General features: G+C 34.7%; 1 protein-coding gene across 2 annotated transcripts in view; it reads left to right on the forward strand.

The window, feature by feature from the left end:
• Positions 1-1,574: 1,574 nt before the first annotated feature.
• LOC138322913 (polycystin family receptor for egg jelly-like) overlaps positions 1,575-25,632 on the forward strand; it is a 42,292-nt gene continuing 18,234 nt past the window's right edge. The window contains exons 1-12 of one of the 2 annotated variants that reach the window (XM_069267135.1): positions 1,575-1,871; positions 15,714-16,042; positions 16,194-18,670; positions 20,172-20,456; positions 20,933-21,111; positions 21,613-21,786; positions 22,559-22,738; positions 23,080-23,207; positions 23,545-23,712; positions 24,373-24,411; positions 24,655-24,792; positions 25,366-25,474. In XM_069267135.1, the coding sequence (XP_069123236.1) occupies positions 1,799-1,871; positions 15,714-16,042; positions 16,194-18,670; positions 20,172-20,456; positions 20,933-21,111; positions 21,613-21,786; positions 22,559-22,738; positions 23,080-23,207; positions 23,545-23,712; positions 24,373-24,411; positions 24,655-24,792; positions 25,366-25,474 (4,279 nt within the window). In that variant the 5' untranslated portion in view covers positions 1,575-1,798. The remainder of the gene's footprint in view (positions 1,872-15,713; positions 16,043-16,193; positions 18,671-20,171; positions 20,457-20,932; positions 21,112-21,612; positions 21,787-22,558; positions 22,739-23,079; positions 23,208-23,544; positions 23,713-24,372; positions 24,412-24,654; positions 24,793-25,365; positions 25,475-25,632) is intronic. The other variant, XM_069267134.1, reaches the window with a different exon arrangement.

Here is a 25,632-nt window from a genome sequence, read left to right on the forward strand (position 1 = left end):
GCTAACAGTGATGATGTATGCACCAGTGAGTTATATATATATTATGACCAGCAGTACGGCGTCCTGTGGCGTGAGTTCACACCTGTCTGTAATCCTTCAGTCCACTTTATCGAGCCCCGCGGGTGTTACAAGTGTATATTGTACCTGTCCCCCTGTAGCACATACACGTGTATAGCTAGTACTATATAAGACCTTGCAGAAAGGTATACAAATGATCATTACTATCAAACAATGTGTGTAGGTTACACGTATCAAATGTAATTAATGTCTAGATACAAAAGGATTTTTTTTTAAATTTATTTGTGTATGTTTACTACATTGTCCAGAACACGTAAATTTATCGGCCTACACCGTCGTTTGACTCCACTTTTAGTTTAGCCAACACATGCGCAGTCAACCATTCCTAATCAAATATCAATGAATAACATCCGGTAAACGAATTGGAACGCAAACGCACGCAACGCAAACGAACGAAAGCCAAAACGAATCAAAACGCAAACGAACGCAAACGAAATCGAATCGAAACGCAAACGAACGAAAACGCGAAACGCAAACGAAAAACGCTCGACGAAACAAAACGCAAACGAAACTAAACGAAAGAAACGCAAACGAATCTAAAACGCGTTTGAGGGAATGTTAGACGCATTAAGTACTGTAATAAGCTACCCCACGTAATATCCAATGTCTTTAAATATTGTTCGTGTGTCTTCAAGATCCTTCATCCTCCGCTCATGTTACTTAAGCTATTTCATCTATTTTCCATCCAATACATACAAATAGTGAGACGATTGCTCTCCATATTGTCGTATTGGGTATACTGTTCGTTGTTTTTTGGTTATAAAGCACTGTAGATGGACAAGAGTTTCCACTCTGGCAAGGATATCAAACACGAACACGACACAGTCTTTCAAAACAAACATATTCAAGGACCGCTTTAAATTAACCTTAGCCTATGCTGTGAAACAAAAATGATAAACCAAATAACCATGAAAAGGTTTTTAAATGTATTGTCCTTCTGAATAAAAGTCAACATTTTTGAAACAACGGTTATTATTGGGTTTTCAAAATGGCCAGGACATGGTATCGCCAAATGACCTGGTTGATTACGTAGAACGATAGCAATACAAAGTGAGTTTATTATATTCAAACAAATTTATAGATTAGTGGTATTCAGCGCGATATTCGACCCTTTCTATGTTTTATTAGCATTATTCATAAATTGATTACCCAGAGAGGTAGTTTGAATGCTAATGTGTTCATGCTACTGTTGACGATGTACCTGCGTATATAGTTTTAACAATTGATTTTTTCCTCGTATTTTATCAACCGGAACTGAAAGAGTGTTGCTTGAGCGACTTCAGACCTATTCTGTGAAATATTCATTGACATGAAACGCATCATCGAATAATACGGGTGAATATTGTCAAATCGATTGCCTTATATGAATAATTCACTGAAATGGTGACAACCTTATACCAACTAATTAAATTTCTCTCCACGTCTGGCACTGCTGTGTAGAGCGGGGTATCTATACACCTACGATGATCGTGTTAGCAAATATATAACTCGTATTCAATATACTAACGTCTCGGTGAAGTGTCACCAGCCAGCTTACCAGGTAGCTAGCGCGTCATCGATCCCCCGGTTAGAAGGATCTGCGCACCAACCAACAGCACTCGGTGATTAGAGTGACTCTGATCATGTGATCTTGCAATTTTCAAACTAAATTCCAGTATAAGAAAACCCGGCAACTAGTGCGCGGAGTTCGAAAAAAAAGCCTTCCTGGACAGCGTCCAACATGGCTTTTTCTCCAAATTATTTGTTCTGGATAACGTCGCTGATTGTATGCTTGGAAACGTCCACTGCAGAAGGTAAGAACGGTTATTTTCACCAAAGTATGACTGTTTTCAGATGGTCTTTTTTAAATGTTACATGTTCTAAGACGGTTTTTGTTTTAATGGTCGATTCCTTATCAATTTCAAAACTTTTTTACAGTATCATTTATTCACTTTTCATGAAAAATAACATTGACAAGGGATTGAACTTACTTATATGCTTATTTATGATTACATTGTATAATTACTTTTATTTAAAAATCGTCTAAAATGGTTTCAACTCTGATGATGGTATATATGATACAAACCGTATTGCTGACAACACTTTTGTATAACTATTAATATGAATAAATGTGGAGTCTAGTTTTTTATATGCTTTATGTTTTTCTATGTCATTCAGTATCGTCTCCCTTCTGAAAAATCATTTACTCACGACAACAGAAGAACGTTATACAGTTTAGTCTTATGATTATATGGTTGTTTTACATATATGTTTTTAAAATCCTAATTTCCTTTCTAAAGATTTTATTTTTTAATCATACAAAAGTGCAGGCATAGCACCGATAGTAGTATACTGTATAACATGTCCGTTGTATAGAAACATTCGTTGCTCTGAAACCACAGTATACAAAAACAACGATTTGTTTTGTATGTCATTGTCTTTATTCCTCCATCGCCTAACCGCAAATATTTCCACCCACGATATTATATCAAAGCTCTAAACCACAAAAAGAAAAGACACACGAGTATGGCATGCATGGTATGCATTACTATACATGTATAAACAAAAGCAAAATCATAAAGGTATAATTTCTGATGATTAGAGAATCATTTCACATTGGCATTAGTCATTTAGTCGCTAGAGTTTATCAAAGGAAAGCAATGCTAAGCAACATCACGAACCCTCATTGTTTAATTAGTACCACTACCTACTTTGACGTGACAGTTTCCATCGTGACTTGGAATAATATCGATTGAGTTGGCGAAATATAAAGTTTCAGTATTTTTTCCACGGCTAGTTGGGTATATTTAATCAAGTAATTGATTAGCGCTCCGTAAACGTCTACCACTAATGCTGAATGAAGGCAGATGTAAAACATACCGGCGACTTGATTGCTTTTTAGTAAATTTAAACCTAGATGTACCCGAAATGGATGTCATATTTCTGAAGCCTAATAATATCTAGCTTATGCCATTTTCCCTATGCCATTTTAACGCCAATATCCATATGAAATATGATCGATTGCTGCGGTAGATTCATCCCATTTACTCTAATAATTCATTAAGGCTTGAACGTCACTGTTATTTGTTACGATGCATAGAGCGAAAACCTAAGTGCGTTATAAAAAGAGTGCAAGATGTCAAAAAGAAATAATTAAAAGTTGAGTACGGTTTTTTTTTTTAATTCAATATTGGCATTTTATCAAATACGATCACGTGTTTTCCAAAATATTGTTATGTTAGGTAGGTTCGTTTTAAAGGGACAGTTCAGTCTAAGAGAACATTAAAATTTGTACATATATCGAAAAAAATAGTTCTAATTGAAATCAGATTAGTCGGTTTTACTGTGATATGCCAGAAAAGCCCATGGCGGTGAAATACATGTGACACATTCAAACTCGCTCGCTGCTCGCCATTACACATTGTGGTTGAACATCTTGCCGAACCCTGCCCATTCCTCGTAGAGTAATGCAACTTTTGTCTAGAACTGCTCATATCGTTCTGACTGTAGTGTGTTTACCTTATTAGGTGAATTGTCTTGCCTATAAACTCATTTTATCATCTCCTCAGTGGTTATGTAGTTCATTTGTTTAACGTGCGTGACTTTGACTCGGGTATGATTTGTTATTACATCGGTATCAATCAAAATACTTAACAATGACGTGGAATTTTTTCAATATTTTATGTTATATGTTTTATAAGGAATATAGAACAATACATTTATGCCATATTTTGCTTCTTGGTTATGTAAAAGAATTAGCCTGAGTGAATTGTCCCTTTAAATAATTTCTTGCTGATGCTAATGTCGTTTGTTAGATTTAACGTCCTCAGATAAAGACACATATACTAAAAAATCGAACATATCTTGACCAAAGATATCAAAAAGTAAAGTGCAACAACTCCCTTCAATTGAAGTCTATCATTTTGTATTTGTTTCAAAGAATATGAGCTAAAGAGAACTTTTGGCACTGTAAACCTATCTCGGCCAGCTATGTTTATAGACAAAGAATATGAGCTAAAGAGAACTTTTGGCACTGTAAACCTATCTCGGCCAGGCATGTTTATAGACCGTTGACTGAAAGGATCAAATTTCTTACAACATGACACCATTTGGCTATATAGACGGTTTTCATTTTTATTCGGTCGGCTACCATTCTATTATATATATAAGCAGCACAAAGTATCCATTTGTACTGCTTCTGAATCGAGAGCTAACATCTTGTAAAACGATCCGGAAATATTTGATTTAATAATTGGAAGAATTACAAATAATAATAGTTCAGCATATATATGATTTGGTCTTTATCCGTTTTTTGCGATTTATTTGTCAGATAAATAAGTAAATTTTTTCATATTTATGTATTTGCCCTGGTACGGCTAAAAATCTGTACTCCTAACAGGTATTTGACCTCTAATAAATCAGTCAAAACAACAACAAAAAAAAAAAAAAAAAAAAAAAAGATAAGAGATGTAAAAGGGAATTATTATTATATTGTCAATCCAATACAAGTAACTAATCAGTATGACATCTATTTACATAACTATAGGATGGTCGTGCATAACATTCGTCCTTGTACGTTACAAAACGCATGACTCTTTCTTCTGATATATCATCGGAAATGTCAGCAACGGCCGCTTAGTTTTCGATCTAGAATATGATCTCCTTTCAATGTCACAGTACTTGCATACGATATTTGATATCCGTATCTTTCTTATTTTTTTCATGAATTAGAAGAATGTCGGGGAAAAATATTGTTGTAAATCATGCAATGATAGGACTAAATCGAAGTCAAGATGATGATTATGATTCGGAATAATTTTTTTTAAATCAAATATATATTAAATATCGCTAGGTGGTTCCCACTTAGTCAAACAAGCCGAAGTTAGCCGACATTGTAACGTCGTTGCCGAGAACGCCATGTGACTACCGTAACTACGTAACGTCTCTCCGAACTCTTCCGAAAACGGGTCATGAACTTTCCGACTGCCGTTCTGCAATAATCGTAACTTCTATGACGACCAGTTTAAAATGAAGGCATGTTTACATGTATCGACTTTCAACAACTGTTGTACCAAAGTTATTAAAAAAAACCATTATAAATATTCTATAATATATCTTAATTTCAACTACATCTACAAATACTAACAATATCGGAGTCGAATTTACCTTCATTTTTTGTTGATAGATACGTACAGTGTGGCTTTAAATAAGCGCATTAATACATTTTTAATTACTTTATATCCGCACTTTTATCCGGACCACGGCGTAATTGTATGTTTTGTGTAATCCTTTGTAATCCTTGCGTAATCTTTTAAAATGATCAAAACTAGTAATATCCGGAAACCTGGCTATCCAGCCAAATATTCTGGTCCCGGTGAAATCTGGTTTAGACAAGGTGCAATGTATAAAGAGGACATATGTTTCTATTTTGAAAGAAAATGTCTATTTTGTAATTAAGTTTTAAATGTGCCGCAAAATGCTTGATTAATTATCCTTATGATTGCTTCCTTATTTAAAAAATAATTAAACAAAGTATATTTCAAGTTTTATCATAAATTATATCTGAAGTTGAATAATTATTTGAAACTGTTGATAAATCATATGGAAAAACAGTTTGACTTCGGACCACTTCGTATAAATTTTTGTCATTGGCTGAGAAAAGGTTTATGTATCATGATATATTTTTGTTTAGCTGGTGGAGAACTTTGGGATTTCTGAAAGTTTTGCCAAGTTACTTCTTTATGAAAATTGCTGTTGGATATTCATTGCTATTATCCTTATTTTTTGTAAACAATTAAGTCATGATTTTGACGAGTGCTATTTAGACGGACTGCTTAGTAAATAAGATTTTATATTCATCATTTTGAAATATTAAAAAAGAACTTTTATAATATCATTTGCATAGTTTAGTTCTTCTAAAACTTCTAAAATATCTCCATACTTAAGATATGTTACTAGATTATAAACTTTGTTGATAAGAATGCATTGCCATATTCAGTCTGTAAAAGTTAAACGTGCGCTAATAAATCATTTTTACAGGTATTATTTTCATCGCATTTGCGCTGAACATTGACTGTGCTAAAATTAATACGTTTATAGTATTTATAGTTGTACACATTTTAGTCTTTCCGTAATCCAGGTAGATGTTTACATTGTTGATGTTCATGGTTAGAGTGTCCCTAACAAAGCAAGCATCATAGTAACCAGAATCATTGGCACACAATCAATAACAAAACACCATGAAATGTGTATGTGAGTTGTTCATAGCAGAATCATAATACCGACTCTTTACAATTGGCATCCTATCACAGAGCACTAGAGTATTAAATCCACTTCAATACCAGTTTAACTGTGTAGAACAATAGTTTTATTTTAACCACCTATTAGTTGTTCACCATTATGTTTCAACCTTATTAGTCGATATATCCCAAATAATATCAGTAAAATGTACGCTTTATGAGAGACTATATGATACTGTATATATTTATTGATCATATTCAGTAGTAGTATTTTAATGAATTATCTGTAATTAACAAACTACCTTTCTCAAATAAGATGATTTATGTATCAGATGTGACGAATGTGTATTCAGAAACTTTATATGTTGATATTTGATTTTTGGGTTTCGAAAACGGTCACCTTGAGGTCAAAAGGGTCCGATATGAACGAATATAAAGTGATTATATTGTTAGTATTTTAAAATATTAGATGACAAGGCTATGGCAAGTCATATCGGCTTTCTGTGTTGAACACCAAGTAAACTTTGTATTGTAAGATACAAACCGTGTATAAACGTTTCATGTTTGTATTGCAACGGTTGCCTTATTGTAACAGGAGAAAAAGAAAATGTAGCAGCCAGACCGGGATTCAAACCCGGGACCTCCGAACACTAGCCGAATGCTCTACCACTATTTGCGAAAAGCGTCGCTGCTTGAACTAAACGAATCGATACAATATTTTAACAAATATTATATTCACACTGACGGGATATGGTGCGAGTTGACGCAATGCTATTTATATTGTGTGCAATCAAATATGTCACAACTGACGTTTCTTATTGTTTCACATTTGTTTTTAAATGGATCCTCAAGAAATCATTTTCGCAATGTACGTCGTAATATTATGATAATAATACTATAATTGGACTCTCTGTAAACTTTAGTAGGTTCCATTATCGAATTTTAATTCAGAGTAATTAATTGTCACTGAGTAATTGCAAGTTTTTACGTTTTACAATAAAAATAAGAGAGTTTCTTACGCGTTGAATTACTGTTAACACGGAATCGACCAATCATAACACAAATAGATTTTGTAACGATATGTTATGCTACGGATGAAAATGTGTAAATGATCTCGATGATGTGGCACTTTGTACTTTAGGCAGCTGTCGAAGTATATCATTATGTCATTCGATAATTGATGACGTTATCAATTTGTGACGTGACGCTGATAAAAAAGTCAGATCAAAATTTAAAATATCGACCAATCAAAAGACCGGAAAGTCACCAAGCACGTTTGTACACTGGCCTTTAAGTGGAACAACACGGCGAGTTGTGATAGAAAATCTATAAACTGACTTTATGACACGTGAAAATACAACAGGCATATGATAATAGCATTGGCATATATGATATGTTCACAACAAATTTTCAATTAACAAGGCATGCGTATTTTAGGGTTGGGGTTGTGGGTATGGTACCTAATGTTTGATACACGCTCTATATAACACATGGATCTATTTTTATTTCTAACCTATCTTGTTATCTGTAGGATTAGTTCAGACGTTTTGGATGTTTGGATATGAGATATTTCTATTAAACTAGAATAAGCTATAATTGTTCTTCACAGAGTGATATAGTCGTATCAGTGAGCCCTCTGACTGATATGCCACACACTTATTTTATTTCGTTTCATCGAAACATATTTTTTTTTATCGAAATAATCAAATCATTTTAACGAAATAATTATTTTTTTATTATTTAAATAATTTTTCGCTTCACCGAAATATTATTTGAGATTACCACATTACCATTTTAATGAATCATTTTACAAAAACCCAAATGTTCAAATGATACCAAGAGGATTTAAGGAGCCGTAGGCCTGTATTCATGAAAGTCGCCATGCTCAAACACACAGAATGATTAGGGTTATGACGTCTAAATGGACATGCCATTAACATTATATCGTGCTTTTGTCTCTTTTGAAGTAGACAAACCATAAACAGTTTTATTTCTATTGTATACAGAAAATAAATTAGATAAAATAAATATAACATTGGCTGATATTCATAAAGTTGCATGTTTTACAGAAACCGTACGAAGTTGTTGCAGTATGTATTTCGTTTTATTGAAATGTCATTTTGTTTTAACGAAATGTTATTTGGTCATTTATCTAAATCATATTTCGTTTTATCGAAATGATATTTCGTTTTAAAAAATGTTATTTCATCATTTATCGAAATAATTTGTTCATTTTAACGAAATGTTATTTCGTTATAACAAAATGTTATTTCATTTTTTCTAAATATCAAATCGATTTATCGAAATATAATTGTCATGTCAGTCAGGAGGCTCCGTAAGATAGTGCAATTCCTAGTGCAACATTCCACGCGCTAATACGTCTGAAAATCAGCGAATTTTGAATATTGGACTAATCACATAGATATATCAGCAACCTATTTCTATAGTAACCCAATAACCAAGTCAACAAACATTGCACTATAAGAGTTTGTACATCAAATGTATAAAACCAAACCGATAGAACGTTAGACGATAGTTCTGGAGCTGTAAAGAATCCATATGATATTCATTGCGAGCAGTTGTAAGATTAATGATGAAGCCTATTGTCCACCAGGGACGGCTATGTCGAACTTCATATTGACATCTATTGGAACTCTATTGAAGACAATAATTTATTGATCATAATTTTAAACCAGAAAATCAATACGGAGTATAAATGTTAATAGGGTATCAAGTACGCGCATCACGGTACGGGGTCAATATTTGTTTTATATTATAGCCCAAGAAATTACGACTAAAGTATTCTCTTTGAAGAGAGGAAAATACTTGAAAGACCAAATGCATGCAAACAAAGCACGAAGTTCAATGGATCGACAATAAATATTGTCTTATGTATTATTGTTAAATGTAATATTCATGTTTATTGATTACGACATACTTGTACTTCTCATCAAATATTTCGTATGAGAAACAGTTTGATGAAATGTAAATTTGTATCGCTAACACTGAATAATAACGTATGTTTTGTTTGTGTACTCAATGGCTTCCAAATTCATAAAACACTATTATCTAAAACATTTTTGTAGTTGAAATATAAAATATAATATATATAATATAAATCCTCGATACAATTGGGATGGTAGTTTAGTAGTATTGGGTAAATCCTCGATACAATTGGGATGGTAGTTTAGTAGTATTGGGTAAATCCTCGATACAATTGGGATGGTAGTTTAGTAGTATTGGGTAAATCCTCGATACCATTTGGATGGTAGTTTTGTAGTATTGGGTAAATCCTCGATACAATTGGGATGGTAGTTTAGTAGTATTGGATTAATCCTCGATACAATTGGGATGGTAGTTTAGTAGTATTGGGATGGTAGTTTAGTAGTATTGGATAAATCCTCGATACAATTGGGATGGTAGTTTAATGGTATTGGGTAAATCCTCGATACAATTGGGATGGTAGTTTAGTAGTATTGGGTAAATCCTCAATACCATTGGGATGGTAGTTTTTAGTAGTATTGGGATGGTGGTTTAGTAGTATTGGGATGGTAGTTTAGTGGTATTGGGATGGTACTTTGTGTAGTATTGGGATGGTAGTTTAGTAGTATTGGGATGGTAGTTTAGTAGTATTGGGATGGTAGTTTAGTGGTATTGGGATGGTAGTTTAGTAGTATTGGGTAAATCCTCGATACAATTGGGATGGTAGTTTAGTAGTATTGGGTAAATCCTCGATACAATTGGGATGGTAGTTTAGTAGTATTGGGTTAATCCTCGATACAATTGGGATGGTAGTTTAGTAGTATTGGGTAAATCCTCGATACAATTGGGATGGTAGTTTAGTAGTATTGGGTAAATCCTCGATACAATTGGGATGGTAGTTTAGTAGTATTGGGTAAATCCTCGATACAATTGGGATGGTAGTTTAGCAGTATTGGGTTAATCCTCGATACAATTGGGATGGTAGTTTAGTAGTATTGGGTAAATCCTCGATACAATTGGGATGGTAGTTTAGTGGTATTGGGTTAATCCTCGATACAATTGGGATGGTAGTTTAGTGGTATTGGGTTAATCCTCGATACAATTGGGATGGTAGTTTAGTAGTATTGGGTTAATCCTCGATACAATTGGGATGGTAGTTTAGTAGTATTGGGTAAATCCTCGATACAATTGGGATGGTAGTTTAGTAGTATTGGGTTAATCCTCGATACAATTGGGATGGTAGTTTAGTAGTATTGGGTTAATCCTCGATACAATTGGGATGGTAGTTTAGTGGTATTGGGTTAATCCTCGATACAATTGGGATGGTAGTTTAGTGGTATTGGGTTAATCCTCGATACAATTGGGATGGGTTTGGTGATAATGGGTTAGTGTAGTATTGGGTAAATCCTCGATACAATTGGGATGGGTAGTTTAGTAGTATTGGGTTAATCCTCGATACAGCTGGGATGGTAGTTTAGTGGTATTGGGATGGTAGTTTAGTAGTATTGGGTAAATCCTCGATACAATTGGGATGGTAGTTTAGTAGTATTGGGTTAATCCTCGATACAATTGGGATGGTAGTTTAGTGGTATTGGGATGGTAGTTTAGTAGTATTGGGATGGTAGTTTAGTAGTATTGGGTTAATCCTCGATACAATTGGGATGGTAGTTTAGTAGTATTGGGTAAATCCTCGATACAATTGGGATGGTAGTTTAGTAGTATTGGGATGGTAGTTTAGTGGTATTGGGATGGTAGTTTAGTAGTATTGGGTAAATCCTCGATACAATTGGGATGGTAGTTTAGTGGTATTGGGATGGTAGATTAGTAGTATTGGGATGGTAGTTTAGTGGTATTGGGATGGTAGTTTAGTAGTATTGGGTAAATCCTCGATACAATTGGGATGGTAGTTTAGTAGTATTGGGATGGTAGTTAGTAGTATTGGGTTAATCCTCGATACAGCTGGGATGGTAGTTTAGTGGTATTGGGATGGTAGTTTAGTAGTATTGGGTAAATCCTCGATACAATATTGGGATGGTAGTTTAGTAGTATTGGGTTAATCCTCGATACAATTGGGATGGTAGTTTAGTGGTATTGGGATGGTAGATTAGTAGTATTGGGATGGTAGTTTAGTGTATTGGGATGGTAGTTAGTAGTTATAGGGTAAATCCTCGATTCAATTGGGATGGTACTTTAGTAGTATTTGGTGTAATCCTCGATACAATTGGAATGGTAGTTTAGTAGTATTGGGTTAATTTCGATACAATTGGGATGGTAGTTTAATAGTATTGGGGTAAATCCTCGATACAATTGGGATGGTAGTTTTGTAGTATTGGGTAAATCTTCGATACAATTGGGATGGTAGTTTAGTAGTATTGGGTGGTAAATCTTCGATACAATTGGGATGGTAGTTTAGCAGTATTGGGTTAATCCTCGATACAATTGGGATGGTAGTTTTGTAGTATTGGGTAAATCCTCGATACAATTGGGTTGGTAGTTTAGTAGTATTGGGTTAATCCTCGATACAATTGGGATGGTAGTTTAGTAGCATTGGGATGGTAGTTTAGTGGTATTGAGATGGTATTTTAGTAGTATTGGGATGGTAGTTTAGTAGTATTGGGGTGGTAGTTTAGTAGTATTGGGGTGGTAGTTTAGTAGTATGGTGGTGGTAGTTTAGTAGTATTGGGATGGTAGTTTAGTAGTATTGGGGTGGTAGTTTAGTAGTATATTGGGATGGTAGTTTGGTAGTATTGGGGTGGTAGTTTAGTAGTATTGGTATGGTAGTTTAGTAGTATAGGGGTGGTAGTTTAGTAGTATTGGGATTTGGTATTTTAGTATTGTAGTATTGGGGTGGTAGTTTTAGTAGTATTGGGATGGTAGTTTAGTAGTATTGGGATGGTTTTAGTAGTTTAGTAGTATTGGGATGTAGTTTAGTGGTATAGGGATGGTAGTTTAGTAGTATTGGGTTAATCCTCGATATAATTGGGATGGTAGTTTAGTAGTAGTATTGGGATGGTAGTTTAGTGGTATGGGATGGTAGTTTAGTAGTAATTGGGATTTGGTAGTTTAGTAGTATTGGGGTGGTAGTTTGTAGGAGTATTGGGATGGTAGTTTTATGTATGTAGTTAGTAGTATTGGGGTGGTAGTTTAGTAGTATTGGGTTAATCCTCGATACAATTGGGATGGTAGTTTAGTAGTATTGGGATGGTAGTTTAGTGGTATTGGGATGGTAGTTTAGTAGTATTGGGTTAATCCTCGATATAATTGGGATGGTAGTTTAGTAGTATTGGGTGTATCTGTTTGGGATGGTAGTTTAGTGGTATTGGGATGGTAGTTTAGTGGTATTGGGATGGTAGTTTAGTGGTATTGGTTAATTTAAATGGATGGTAGTTTGTAGTATTGGTTATTGTATTGGATGGTATTTATTGGTATTATTGGATGGTGTTTAGTAGTATTGGGATGGTAGTTTAGTGGTATTGGGATGGTAGTTTAGTAGTATTGGGTAAATCCTCGATATAATTGGGATGGTAGTTTAGTAGTATTGGGATGGTCCTTTAGTACAATTGGGATGGTAGTTTAGTGGTATTGGGATGGTAGTTTAGTGGTATTGGGATGGTAGTTTAGTAGTATTGGGATGGTAGTTTAGTAGTATTGGGATGGTGGTTTCGTTATATTGGGATGGTAGTTTAGTAGTATTGGGATGGTAGTTTAGTGGTATCGGGATGGTAGTTTAGTAGTATTGGGATGGTAGTTTAGTAGTATTGGGATGGTAGTTTTGTAGTATTGGGGTGGTAGTTTAGTAGTATTGGGATGGTAGTTTAGTAGTATTGGGATGGTAGTTTAGTAGTATTGGGGTGGTAGTTTAGTAGTATTGGGATGGTAGTTTAGTAGTATTGGGGTGGTAGTTTAGTAGTATTGGTGTGGTAGTTTAGTAGTATTGGGATGGTAGTTTAGTAGTATTGGGATGGTAGTTTAGTAGTATTGGGTTGGTAGTTTAGTAGTATTGGGATGGTAGTTTAGTAGTATTGGGGTGGTAGTTTAGTAGTATTGGGATGGTAGTTTAGTAGTATTGGGGTGGTAGTTTAGTAGTATTGGGGTGGTAGTTTAGTAGTATTGGGATGGTTGTTTAGTAGTATTGGGGTGGTAGTTTAATAGTATTGCAGCTGCTCTGTTATGGTGACATCCTGATTATATATAAACATGCACAAAGTATTGTAAACGTAATTATTCTAGTGCAGCCAACTTTTAGCGCATATGCGAATAAAACTTATTTATAATTGATTAAGGTAATATTTTGCTACCAATAATTTTGGAAACTAACAGGCTTCATAAATTGCGCGAATAGCGCTAAGATTAAACTGCTGCAAAAATAAGTACGGTGACATCATTCAAATGTTTTGTCAATATTCGTTATTTTTCATCTAAAATCGTAAGACGCATCTCTGAACCAAATATATTTCTCTTCAAGATGTATCGTATAAGTAACTACATAATTATTAGTAAATATGAAGTTTGTTCAAGGTTGCGCTCTGTTTATAAAAGGGAAACTACCAAATATTGGGTAAAAAAACCCAACGACAACAAATCTCTGCACGTTTCGGTTGATTACTATGTCAGCAAGAACTGTAAGAACATCATAAAATCATTACTCAATACAATTAGTAATATAATGAATATCTCACACTAAGACAATTAATTGCTATTCTCTTAATGTTTAAGTGAGAATGGAACCAAAAACAGCACAAACCGTATACAATTCTGGGTCCTGTTGTTTGAAGGCTTAGTAGCTTAATCACAGTTTTACGACAATTTTCAAATCAAGATAAAATGATTTCATGTGATGCTAAGTCTAGACAATTCTACAAGATTCTTAAGAAGTCATTATCTAACTACTTACTATGGTGAAGACATGATAACACAGTACTTATTACGATAAAACCATATTTGGTTTATATAGAGAATATCATATTCATATAATGCAGTTTTCCAATTCAAGTGGGTTTTTTAAAATTCAATTAATGATTGATTTTTTGACAGCGTTTAACGGTAGTTGGCAACAAACATATTTTTATAGGCAATGTAACAACATGCCTTCTTTGTGCTCTACGTAACAAACCGTCTAGCAGCAGAAACGCATTAGCTCTCCATTCTGTATTTAGAAAACACCAGATAAAAACTTTTGCGCATTTCAAGTTATTATATTTAGAAACTAAATATTTCCGAAATAAAACATTGAAAGTGAACATATATCAATATTAACGTCAGATAATATATATCGATGATATGAAATGACATCACGAAACAACTGTAGATTTCCTGTTTAAACCTATCCGTGCGTTCCATTTGCGGATTCGCACCAGTTGTACTAAAGTGAGACTCTGCACCCATATGAAATACACATTTCTCCGTTAACAATAAAATGGATATGAAAGCAATACCTAAATAGTTTCGGTATAAATTGAAATATTTAATTCATGTAATTTTATTAAATATAAATACTCTCTGTCATGTTTTCAATAAAGAAAACATTTCGATGAAAAATGAAAAATCTCGAGTCCGCCATCTTGGATCCAAGTGGTACCCTTCTCAAAACGAACCACTTGTCCCGGTACAGCTCTGCTGTTACGACGCGTTCCATTCGAGATATAGCAGATTCGTGTCGATACAACTGGTACGACTAAATGGAACGCACGGTATGTTAACAACGAAGTTTTACCGCGTGGCGCAGTCAAATAAACATTACATTGTGATCATTATAAAACAGAAAAATTAAAACAGAATTGAAATTGAAAATGATTTGAATTAAAGAAACAAAGAAGAAAATAGAAATTAATAGTTTAATAAGTATTTAAAGGTTGTTATTTGGTATATTTTCCCTTGTCTAATTGAGTAAACCATTTTCTCTTGGAATAGAGCATTGTTCTAAGTGAAGAAGTAAAAAGGTATATACTTTATACATTTTTTTGTATGAGTGTCTCTGGTACAGTAAGTTGATATTGTATTAACAGACATTATTGAGTAATACAACGTTTTTAAAATATTAGAATATATTTTCATATTGATCAAGAAAAGTTTGATAACTTCTGCACTTAATGACGTAAACCTAGTCTTCTTGTGACCTCTTGAACTTTGATGAAGTTATTAGTACGCCAGAGCCTAACTGACAATGATAATATTGAATTGATTATGGGATTAGTAACAACATATTGATACTGTGAAATGGCAATAAAACATAATGCAATAAATATTGTAAAGTAATATGACATTTTGTTTAACTTTGTTAAACTTAAACCTTCGTATTCCTCCCTATTTGAGCTTTTGATTAATTCGAATGTTACACGATGACGTAATTACTATGTAGTATCATGGTGATATCAATGAAACTTTCTTCTTAGTTTTTAACAAAATATGGTGATATTTTATATGTTCTGTACCTAGATGTTGCCGGATTTGAGATGGCAGTTGGCGGCACTAACTTGATCACACTGGCAGCCGGACAGACAGCCACTATAGATCTAGTCTACACAGCCGGCGGTACAGCTCTCACTTTAACTGGAACCTACGATACAAGCGATGTTGTCACTGGTGGGGGAACCGTGGATACAGGTACCAAGACAGGGCAACTCCAAATAGATTCGGGTAACTCTGCCCATGTGCCTTCTGACTTCGGAACGTATCTATTGACACTCACCCTAACACCATCATCAGGCGCAGCGCAAGATAAACAGGTTGTCATCTTTTACGAACAAGCCATCGCAGGATTTCAGGTAAGATAAAAGAAAACTTTCACGCAAATAATTACTTTTTGATGGTTAACTGGTATAAACTGATTCAAATATTATGATTCATTAAAAGTTTCATTTTTCCTCTTACATTTTTACAACAGCTGATAGAATATCATGCTTATCGTTTTAATAGGTTACAGTGGTGAGTGACGTCGTGGCCATAGGAGAACCATTTGACTTCGCAGTGGCATTTACGTCTGGTAGTAACATTGAGTTAGAGTGGTTTTTGGACGAGAACTCAACCTGCCTAGAGGAGTACACTGGCGTAATAACTTCAGCATCGAGGAACCATAATTTCTCCACCGCCGGGACACACAATATTACGGTTGTGGCTGCTAACAATGTCGGCCGAACACACACCAATATAATCATCACAGCACAGATGAGAATAGGCGCGAACGACTTTACAGTCACAAACAACGAAGGTCCAGTACAGACCTCAGAGAATGTTGTTTTTACGGTGACCTTAGATTCGAGCATCAGCTCTCCAGATTATGGAAATATACATATGGAGATTAATTACAATGACGGAAGCACTCCGACAAACGAATCCATTTCAGGTTATTTAGCAACAATGCAAGGAGCTGGACATACATTCAATAAAGCGTTTACAACACAAGGCAACTATACTGTAAACATTAGAATATTCGCAGAACTGAACTCGGTAGAGTTTGTTCAGTACGTCTATGTTTGGGATAGTGTCACAGTTTGCCTTTCCAGCGATCTTACCGAAGCAAAAACAGGCGACACCATCACGTTTACTTTCAATAGTGTACCGAACTCTGGTTTTATGTATAGTATTACCCTTGACGATGGAAGTGCTGCTTTAGAAAATACGGAGGCAGTATTGTCATCTGCATATTCCGCCCCTTCATTGTCACACGTCTATACTACTCCCGGGGTCTTCCTCGTCACTATGGCAGCATGGAATCCTTTCTACGTGAGCATATGTGATTTTACAATCACAGTTCAAGTACCAATACCAACAATGATCCTTACGCCTGCAAGCGACACAATTCCATATCCAGATGGATTGGTGACTTTTGATTTTAGCATGGCAGTGAATGGTCCAAGCCCAACCAATGTAACATGTGACTTTGATTTTGACGACACTAATGAAATGAATCAAAGTACCGAAATCATTTTCGGAAATAGTATTTCAAAGCCAATTACATATACTTCGGCAGCTGTAAAAGCTGTAAACTTTACATGCTGGAATCTGGTTTCAACCGAAACACAACTCGCTTCAATAGATGTCAAGACATGGTCTCTAAGCGACTTTATGGTTACTCACTTAAGCAAGGCGAGCTCGAATATGACTGCAACTCCAAACAATATGGGTTACTTGGTGCCAGTAAGTGAAGCTACCGAAGTGACTTTCAATATCTCTCTGCTAGGCTGCTCGAGACCGCCCCCTGGTATTGAGTTTGTTTGGAATTTCGGCGATCAAACCCCGACTGTAACGCAGTCAGTGACGAATTGGGATCTGATAACGCATACGTATGTCAATAGAGGTACTTATCAAATAGTCGTCGATATGACATCATTAACCCCAAGCAATACGTATTCACTACCGCCACAGTCTATACAAATAGGCATTGGTGTTCTTACTGCCAGTGTATATGCAGGTACGGTCGGTACTTCGGTAACATTTACGGTTTCTGGACTTGACAGTGCCGCTGATATAACAATTTATGCAAATGGAAATACCTTTCCTTCCCCAAATGCTCTTACTGGACAAGCCACAACAACATACAATTCATGGGGATCCTACCTCCCGTATGCCATAATCACTAACAGTGACGAAATGGAAAAGGTATATCTGGATAAACCATATACAGCTGATAACCCATTAGATCTGGGTCTGGAATTCTCCAATCTGACCATACCCCTTCCTCCCGGAATTTTGACGATGAATGTCACAACTTCAGGCGTAGACCTTCCAATGGTCGTATGTAATATCAACTATGGGGATGCCATTGATAATAGCTGGCACCAGTTTGTACACAATATAACAAGTAACTCGCCTATGGAACTAAACATCACTTATTTGACACTAGGAGAACACGTACTTCAAGTAAATTGCTCGAATTTTTTAGACAATTTTTACAATGCGACTGATCTGGTAGCTAGAAATCCCTGCTTTACTTGGAACGGCATGTTTATCTTCGACTATGCTGATCCATTAACTCCAATGAAAGCCTACACGTCTGTAGACACAGATCTCGCAAACGGAATGGCAGTAGTCTGTTACTGGTTGAATCCGACTTATCAGTGGACGATTTCGAAATGGACTAACGGAATTCCCGTACCTATTGATTATGTCAGTACATTGAATCCACCCCCTACTGGCACTATACGTTTTGGAGCAGGCAAATTATCGCCAGGTGTTTATCAATGTTGTCTGAATGTTTCCCTTGAAGATACGTTCGCTTTCGAATGCACCAATATAGGTTTAGAACGCCCCGCGCCGTTTGCATATATAGTCGGAGGAGCAGGAAGGAGTGCCAAGAGGACTATCACCGTCGTTGACGGCTACACAGACACATACGACCAGGAAGGTGGATATGGAGCTAGAGACGGACTGAACTATTCGATCTCTTGTTTTAGGTAAATACGTATTTACACTATATTCCGTTCAGGTATCAAGCTACATACATTTTTGATTTACGATTTTCAAAAAAAAAAAAAAAAAAAAAAATAATAATAATAATTTTACACAAGCTTGAAAGTTCAGTTAAAAGCAGTCCGGTCGGAGTGAAGTAAAGCGAAATACTGCTCTCAACATGTTCACGCGTTTTACTTTGACTTTGATTTCTAATTTTGCATTGCCAAAATGGAAGTTCCAGTTATATTCTTTCTCACGAAAATATGAAATACAATATAACATGAAATATTTGTGGGTTCTTTTGTTCTTTGAGTCTTTCAAATTATTCTAAAGGGAAGTTATATTCATGGTTGTATGTGTTTGTGAAAGTAGTATACTGTAATGCGTATCTTATATATTAATGATAATAAAAGTAAGGAAGTCAAAAGTGTCAAATCAACAAATTGTTTACTGATACACTATTCGAAGATCCTGATCATAAAATCAAATATTGTTTATTTCCGAAGTTGAGATGGACATAATGGTGTACAATGTTGATCAGACATACTATCGGGAACACATATAAAAAAAACAGTTGCATCTGAAATTCTAGCAGTGATGCGGATATAACATCGCAATACCTTACTACTTTGTTATAGACTATTATAACTTTGTTCATACCTGGTCATACTCCGTCATTGTATATTACACAGTTAGCTCCCTTGAAGGTAAATATCAATTGTTACGTCATAATTTTATGAGCGCAATTCACGTTGTTTTCTCCGAAAAGAGTGATGTTACGCTCACAAACAGATGGCAACACAATCAACAACTACCCGCAAGAGCAAATAACTCTATAATATTAAATTACAGAATATTTGTATGGTCAACATAACATCCCCACCCGACCCATTCCCTACTCTAACTAGTTTCCACTCCAACAGCTTGCTCTCTACAGATCACATAGCCAAGTCAATGCTATCGAGCCACTTTAATGAAAATCTAAGCACAACCCACATTTTCTAAAACGAAGACAATATACAGATTCTAAGTAATGGTGAAAGAAAGCTTGAATCAAGATGGATATTTTTGTCGAATATTATCGATCAGAAATAATATAAATTCAGTTTGGCTGCGCAATTGAACACTTAAAACGTATACAACTGAACTACATTAATTCCATCAAAGTATATTTATTCATATTGTGGTATGTTATACTCCAAATGCAAAAGTGATATTATTTTTTTATTCAGATAAAATAATAAGTTATTCAACTGACCTTTAATGGTTTCATATCATTACTTTGATATAACTTTTATGTCGACGTTTAAATAGATATTTTTGCATCCCCTCTTATGACGAAAATACTTAATCGACTTCATGAACAACAATTACAAAATCCTTACTACGTTACTCCTATTTTAATTTGTCCTATGACTTTGTTCGTTTAAATTGCTTGTTTCTTTATTTCCAAATCACCTTATCATATAGACTATAAATATAATGTTTCTCATTTTCATATAGATTTAACGAAACAACCGATTGGGTTCTGAATCAGTTCGAAGTTGATGGCGGGATAACTTTCTTCTCGAATGACTCGCTTGATAGAAACGGCACGTTGTTCGACGACGTCAATGTTTGCGAATCCTTCGTGCAAATATCAACAGGAAAGATGCAACTGGACGCTACATCAAACGACTTTATGTCGTATTTTTTCATCATGAGAGTAGACCTTGACCAGGCCGAGTCCTCATACGTCACTCAAGTCATGGAGGTCAAAGATGGCGATTTTCCATTGGCTGACATTATGTAAGTTATCCTTTCAATCTGATAACCTAAATGTTAGATACACGCGTTCTTATTCTGCTCTTAGACTAGTATTGCCTCTTTATGTGATATGTGGTTGTCATGTGCTGGATTGTAAAGTTTTTTCTTTAACATATTGCATTGCTATCTGGTCGTAGCAAAGAAGATTAGTGAGAGCACCTATTGACTATTTGTTCATATAAATATATTGAACCACGTGATTAAATCTAATCCTTTAACAAAAATTACATGTATTAAAGTTACTTCCGCATATTTTATTAATAAAGTGTTATTCAAAGGAGTTGGCTTCCTAATCATAACAAATCCAGGGAGCTCGTAACGCTGGCATATTCTTCAAAAACTAATGCCTCAAAGAGTGCCATAAGGTTAGATATATGTTGTGAAATTGTAAAATGGTAGAAATATAATACATCAGTCTGTTTTACTTAAAATAAATATATACGTATGTATGTTTGTAGATGTCTGATCAACTGTCGGATCAAGGTAGCAAGAAGTCTGAAGACAAGTATGAAATGTAAATGTACGGATTGTACACCCGAAGAGATACCCAATTTGACGTGTTCATGGACACTGAATACGGTCTTTCCTAACGGAAGCAGTGTAGCTGTTCCAGACTTCCAAAGCATGACTGAGACCGGTATGTTTTTATATAATAAAAATGTCAGCATTCTTTCGACTATATTAATCAGTTTACAGAAAGAGACTTAAAAACAACTTAAAACTTAAACATGTAAGATGCAGTACCTCCCCTGTCACCGCATGCTACAGTTACAGTATTAGTCACAGATTAGCTCACATTTAAACACACCTACATCTCTAACTTATCTAAAGCAGCTGGCGAGAAACATATAAACATATTGTGTGGTTTTTTTCTCATCTGATGGGCTACACAATGTCTTAATAATTACCTGTTTTATTTCAAATTTAGATATATTATATTCCGATACATTAAGTATATAGATGATTGTGTTGCAAATCATTGGTTGTATGCTTTGATGTAGCAAAAAGATTATACCAGATGCTGTTTTTTTTTTATTTCGGTTTTCTTTCACTACATGGTATATGCATGAATGACACTGGATGTAAAATGAACTAAACTAAAGTAATGTTTACTAATGTTGTTGATACTTTGTTTCAGGAACATCGGATCATTCCTTAGTTATCAAACCAGAATCTCTTGAAGCAGGATTGGTTTACAATATAGTAGTTAAAATGTCTCTACCAAACCGAGTCAAAGATGGGGAAGCTGTGAGGGTTCTGAAAGTAAATCTTCCTCCTTATGGTGGTAGCTGTGCTGTCGATCCGCTTGAAGGTAATTACACACAGTTCGAAAACATAAAATAGAAACGTACCTGGCGCGATTAACTTGTGGCGAAAAACATGATATCGAACATGTTAGCTTTGTGATGAAATCGTGGATTCGTATTAAATCCTACCTAACTCTATGAAGGAAATACGGCGAACTTATATTTCGGAGCAAAAAGCCTAGCGCTGAAAGCACTAAAAGTTTAAGAACAGTTTCTATGTTTAAAAACTGTTATATAACTCTGAGAGTTTTATGCTGGTGAAATATATTTCATCAACATATAATTCTATTATGACCCTTTCCAGAAGGAACTGTTCTTCAATAGTGTTGTTTAGCAAGATATAGTCCCCGAGTCGAAGACGAGGGGACTATACCTCGCCAGACAACACTATAGGAGAACTGTTCCCGAGAGAAAGGGCCATAATAGATTTAGTGCGTCACATGGCATTCATTATGACGTCATATATTTGGTCGCGTGGGGGACTATACTTTGGTATAGTTCCCGAAGTCAGATATAGTCTCCCGTAGTCGAGAAGGATAGGGAACTGTCACAAAATAGATCATGGATGTTATCCAATCGCATTGCTAGTAATTATCATGTGATTTACTAAATATATATATTTAATATATACATTTGCTTTACATGATGTTATTCATTGCTTATTCTTGTTCTTCCTTTCTTTCGATTTTTTTTCCTGTTTCTAAGTAAGTGAAACAAATTATTAAACAAAAATAACAATTACAAAAAGAGTTTGATTGAACATCATTTCCTTATAAGGATATGCCATTACGGGGAAGTTTGACGTCACCTGCAGCAATATGAAAGACGAAGGAGCTAATGATGAAAGAGATCCAATTGAAGACACTAAACAGGTGCTCGTGTATGAGTTTATAGCAATACACAAAAGATTGGTAAGCGGTGTGCCAACGACAGTCGAGTTTCCCATCACAAAAGGAAGTAAGTGGCAGAATTATTTAACCTTTGTGTAATAGCACAAGCTCTTAAAGAAATATATGATTATATCTCAATCATTTTTCTTTTGTATGTTTATTTATATGCTGTTTATATTACCAAAATATTATATTCGGTTGAAGGTTATAATTGACAGTAAGTTTTGCTTCATAAAGGTAATTATGTAATTTGACGTGAGATAGCAGCGAACAATGTATCTCTCGGAAATCGTTGTATATGACATAATTTGTGACTCATACTGATATTTACAATAATTAAAACTGAATCTCATTCTTCAAAAAGGTGTGTGGTGCATCGTGCATATTGATTTTTTTTATATTGGATAGATGCTGCTGCGGCAAATCAGTTAGACTTGCAAGTAGGGGACCCTGATTTTGATTATAACGTCACTATAGCAGTGCGTGTCACAGACTATTACGGAGATTCAGTCGTGAACATGGACTCAGTGGCAAAGGTAAGCCGTTTACATATTGAGAATTTTATCTTTCTTGTAACGAACCTTTTTATTGGCTTAAAAAGTTATCATTTCAACGTAAAAACTGACCTCGGCCTTTGTAACGTCGCCTGTGACTGGCTGAAGCAAAGGTATAATGTGTAAAGAAATATTGTCAAGTATGCAGATTTCTGTAGTCGAGCACATGTATGTTCTGGTTATATCCGGAAGTAGCAAATTTTCATGAAGTTTGATATCCTGCCCCACCTCACAATTCATGTGATATACTAACAAAGTTTCTTGATAAATACATATTCTGTTCCTCGTAACCATTTCCACAATTTCACTGTTTTTTAAGGTTCTCAGGAACGAATCAATGGTACCAAGTGGGCCAAATGACACCAGTATCATCTCAGACCTCTTCAGCACCTTCAACCAGTCCCGACAACAACTTGAGGCGGGTGGTAATAAGATAGCTGTAGTATCTGCAGTTTCCGCGATGGGTTCTTTTATTAGTTCTATCGATGTAAGTACAGATTTCACTTTAAAATGCTTTATAATAGTAATGTTGAAATCATCTTCACGTTTTTTGTAATTTGTTTTATTTGAAGCTTAGCTGATAAGACAAAGCAAGTTTTATGATGTACATATATATACAATCAAGTTTTGTAACGTGAATAATATAAAGGAATAATTTGCTTCTGATAAAAAAAACCTTGACATCATAATGACGCCACCACTTTAAATGCAATGTCATGCCAAAATAAAATAATATTGGCACTAAGACACCATGCTTTCTGTTCTAGTTCGCAACAAATCAAATTAAGATTACTTATGTGTTTTAAGCTGTTTTAGGGGGAAACGATGATTGTAGGCTTTTTGCTGATGAATTTATGAATTAAATTTTGAAAGTGGCACATAATTTATGGGACTCCCTGTATAATTCATTACTTCGCATATTTAAACTTTTTTATACAGTATGAATTGTCTCTGCATTATATATATTCTGTGCTACTTTTGATAAATCTATTAAAAATATTATCCAGACATTGCACATAATTGCAAACCAACTATGTATTAAATGTATTTCATAAACACAAACAGGGTAAATACAATCACCTATTTGTATATGTCTTAGTATGTTTTATTGCTTTATACCATACTGTTAATGTATGCTTTTTGACAGTCGTCACAAGGAGGACTAGTGACAGACATGCTAACTGAGGTAAGAGACGTGTCAATTTATAGGTCAAACATGAGTAATCAGAATCGATAAAAATGAAATAAAATAATGATTAAACAAGTAAAACAACTTCTGATTTCCGAAAGCCTAATTACCATATAATTCGAACCATTCTTTATGAAGCAATTACTTAAAAAGTAATAAAAAAAATGTACTAATTATATCTTAAAATAAATATTTCTGTGAACTTTCGTAATTCGCCAGTTCTATACTAATTTGTTGTAGAAAAACCAAGAACTGATGACCATGTTAAATAATGCTGTTCCGAATGGCACTGTACTCAGTGTCAGTGATACTGACAATATATTGGGAGGCGTGAAAACTTTGCTATCTAACTCCGACATTGTTAGTGATGAAACTATAGTAAGTTCATCTCAGTTTACTACGTTATATATCTTAATCGGACCTTTTCCTATGATAAGGTGCACGACATGTATATGTACAAAAATACAAAAGGCGCTGGAAATGTTGATAGAAAGCATGTGGTTCAACATTCTCCAACTACCAATATATGAAAATATGTCGCATCAAGTTCGATATTGGATTATTTGAATTGAAAGCTAATGTTCTGAAACATCACATTAAAAGTGTGTTTTTGATTTTTGATATGCAATGGAATGCACTTTATCTTTTACCATCAGTAAACAACTATATAAAACTAACTTATTCTTTTTAAATTAGTTTATAAATTTAGTTTAGAAATAGAATAGTTAATAAGTTTATATATATGTGCTTTTTTATTTAAAAAATTACAAAAATGGTACAATAGAAGTTAATACATTGCCAATTCCTAGCATAAACTAAAACCATTTTTTATACTTTGAATTATATCATTTTTATTGTGAGAGGCCTATGCTCCTCATTTAAACATTTTAAAACGTGTTTTATTTTAGAAGAATAACTGGAACGTTAACCGATATATCTGCCATATTGTAGGGATCTGCTATCAACACTGCTCAGAAGTTATCCGCCTCATTAGATGCCAAAATTAGCCAGAAACCCTTCCCGATGGAGGATGTCAACAGCATGCGATCAGTCAGTGAAAGTGAGCTTTTTCATAACCTAATATGTTGATACTATAGTCGTTATTTAAACAAAACATGAAAACAGAAAAACGAGCGGGGTACTAAATGAAAATAAGACAAGTGATGATTCGTGTCTGTAAGAGGATTATAGTGTATTAACATTGATAGTTCAATGTGT

This window comes from Argopecten irradians, chromosome 5 (genome assembly GCF_041381155.1).
Source record: "Argopecten irradians isolate NY chromosome 5, Ai_NY, whole genome shotgun sequence".
Lineage (NCBI taxonomy): Eukaryota > Metazoa > Mollusca > Bivalvia > Pectinida > Pectinidae > Argopecten > Argopecten irradians.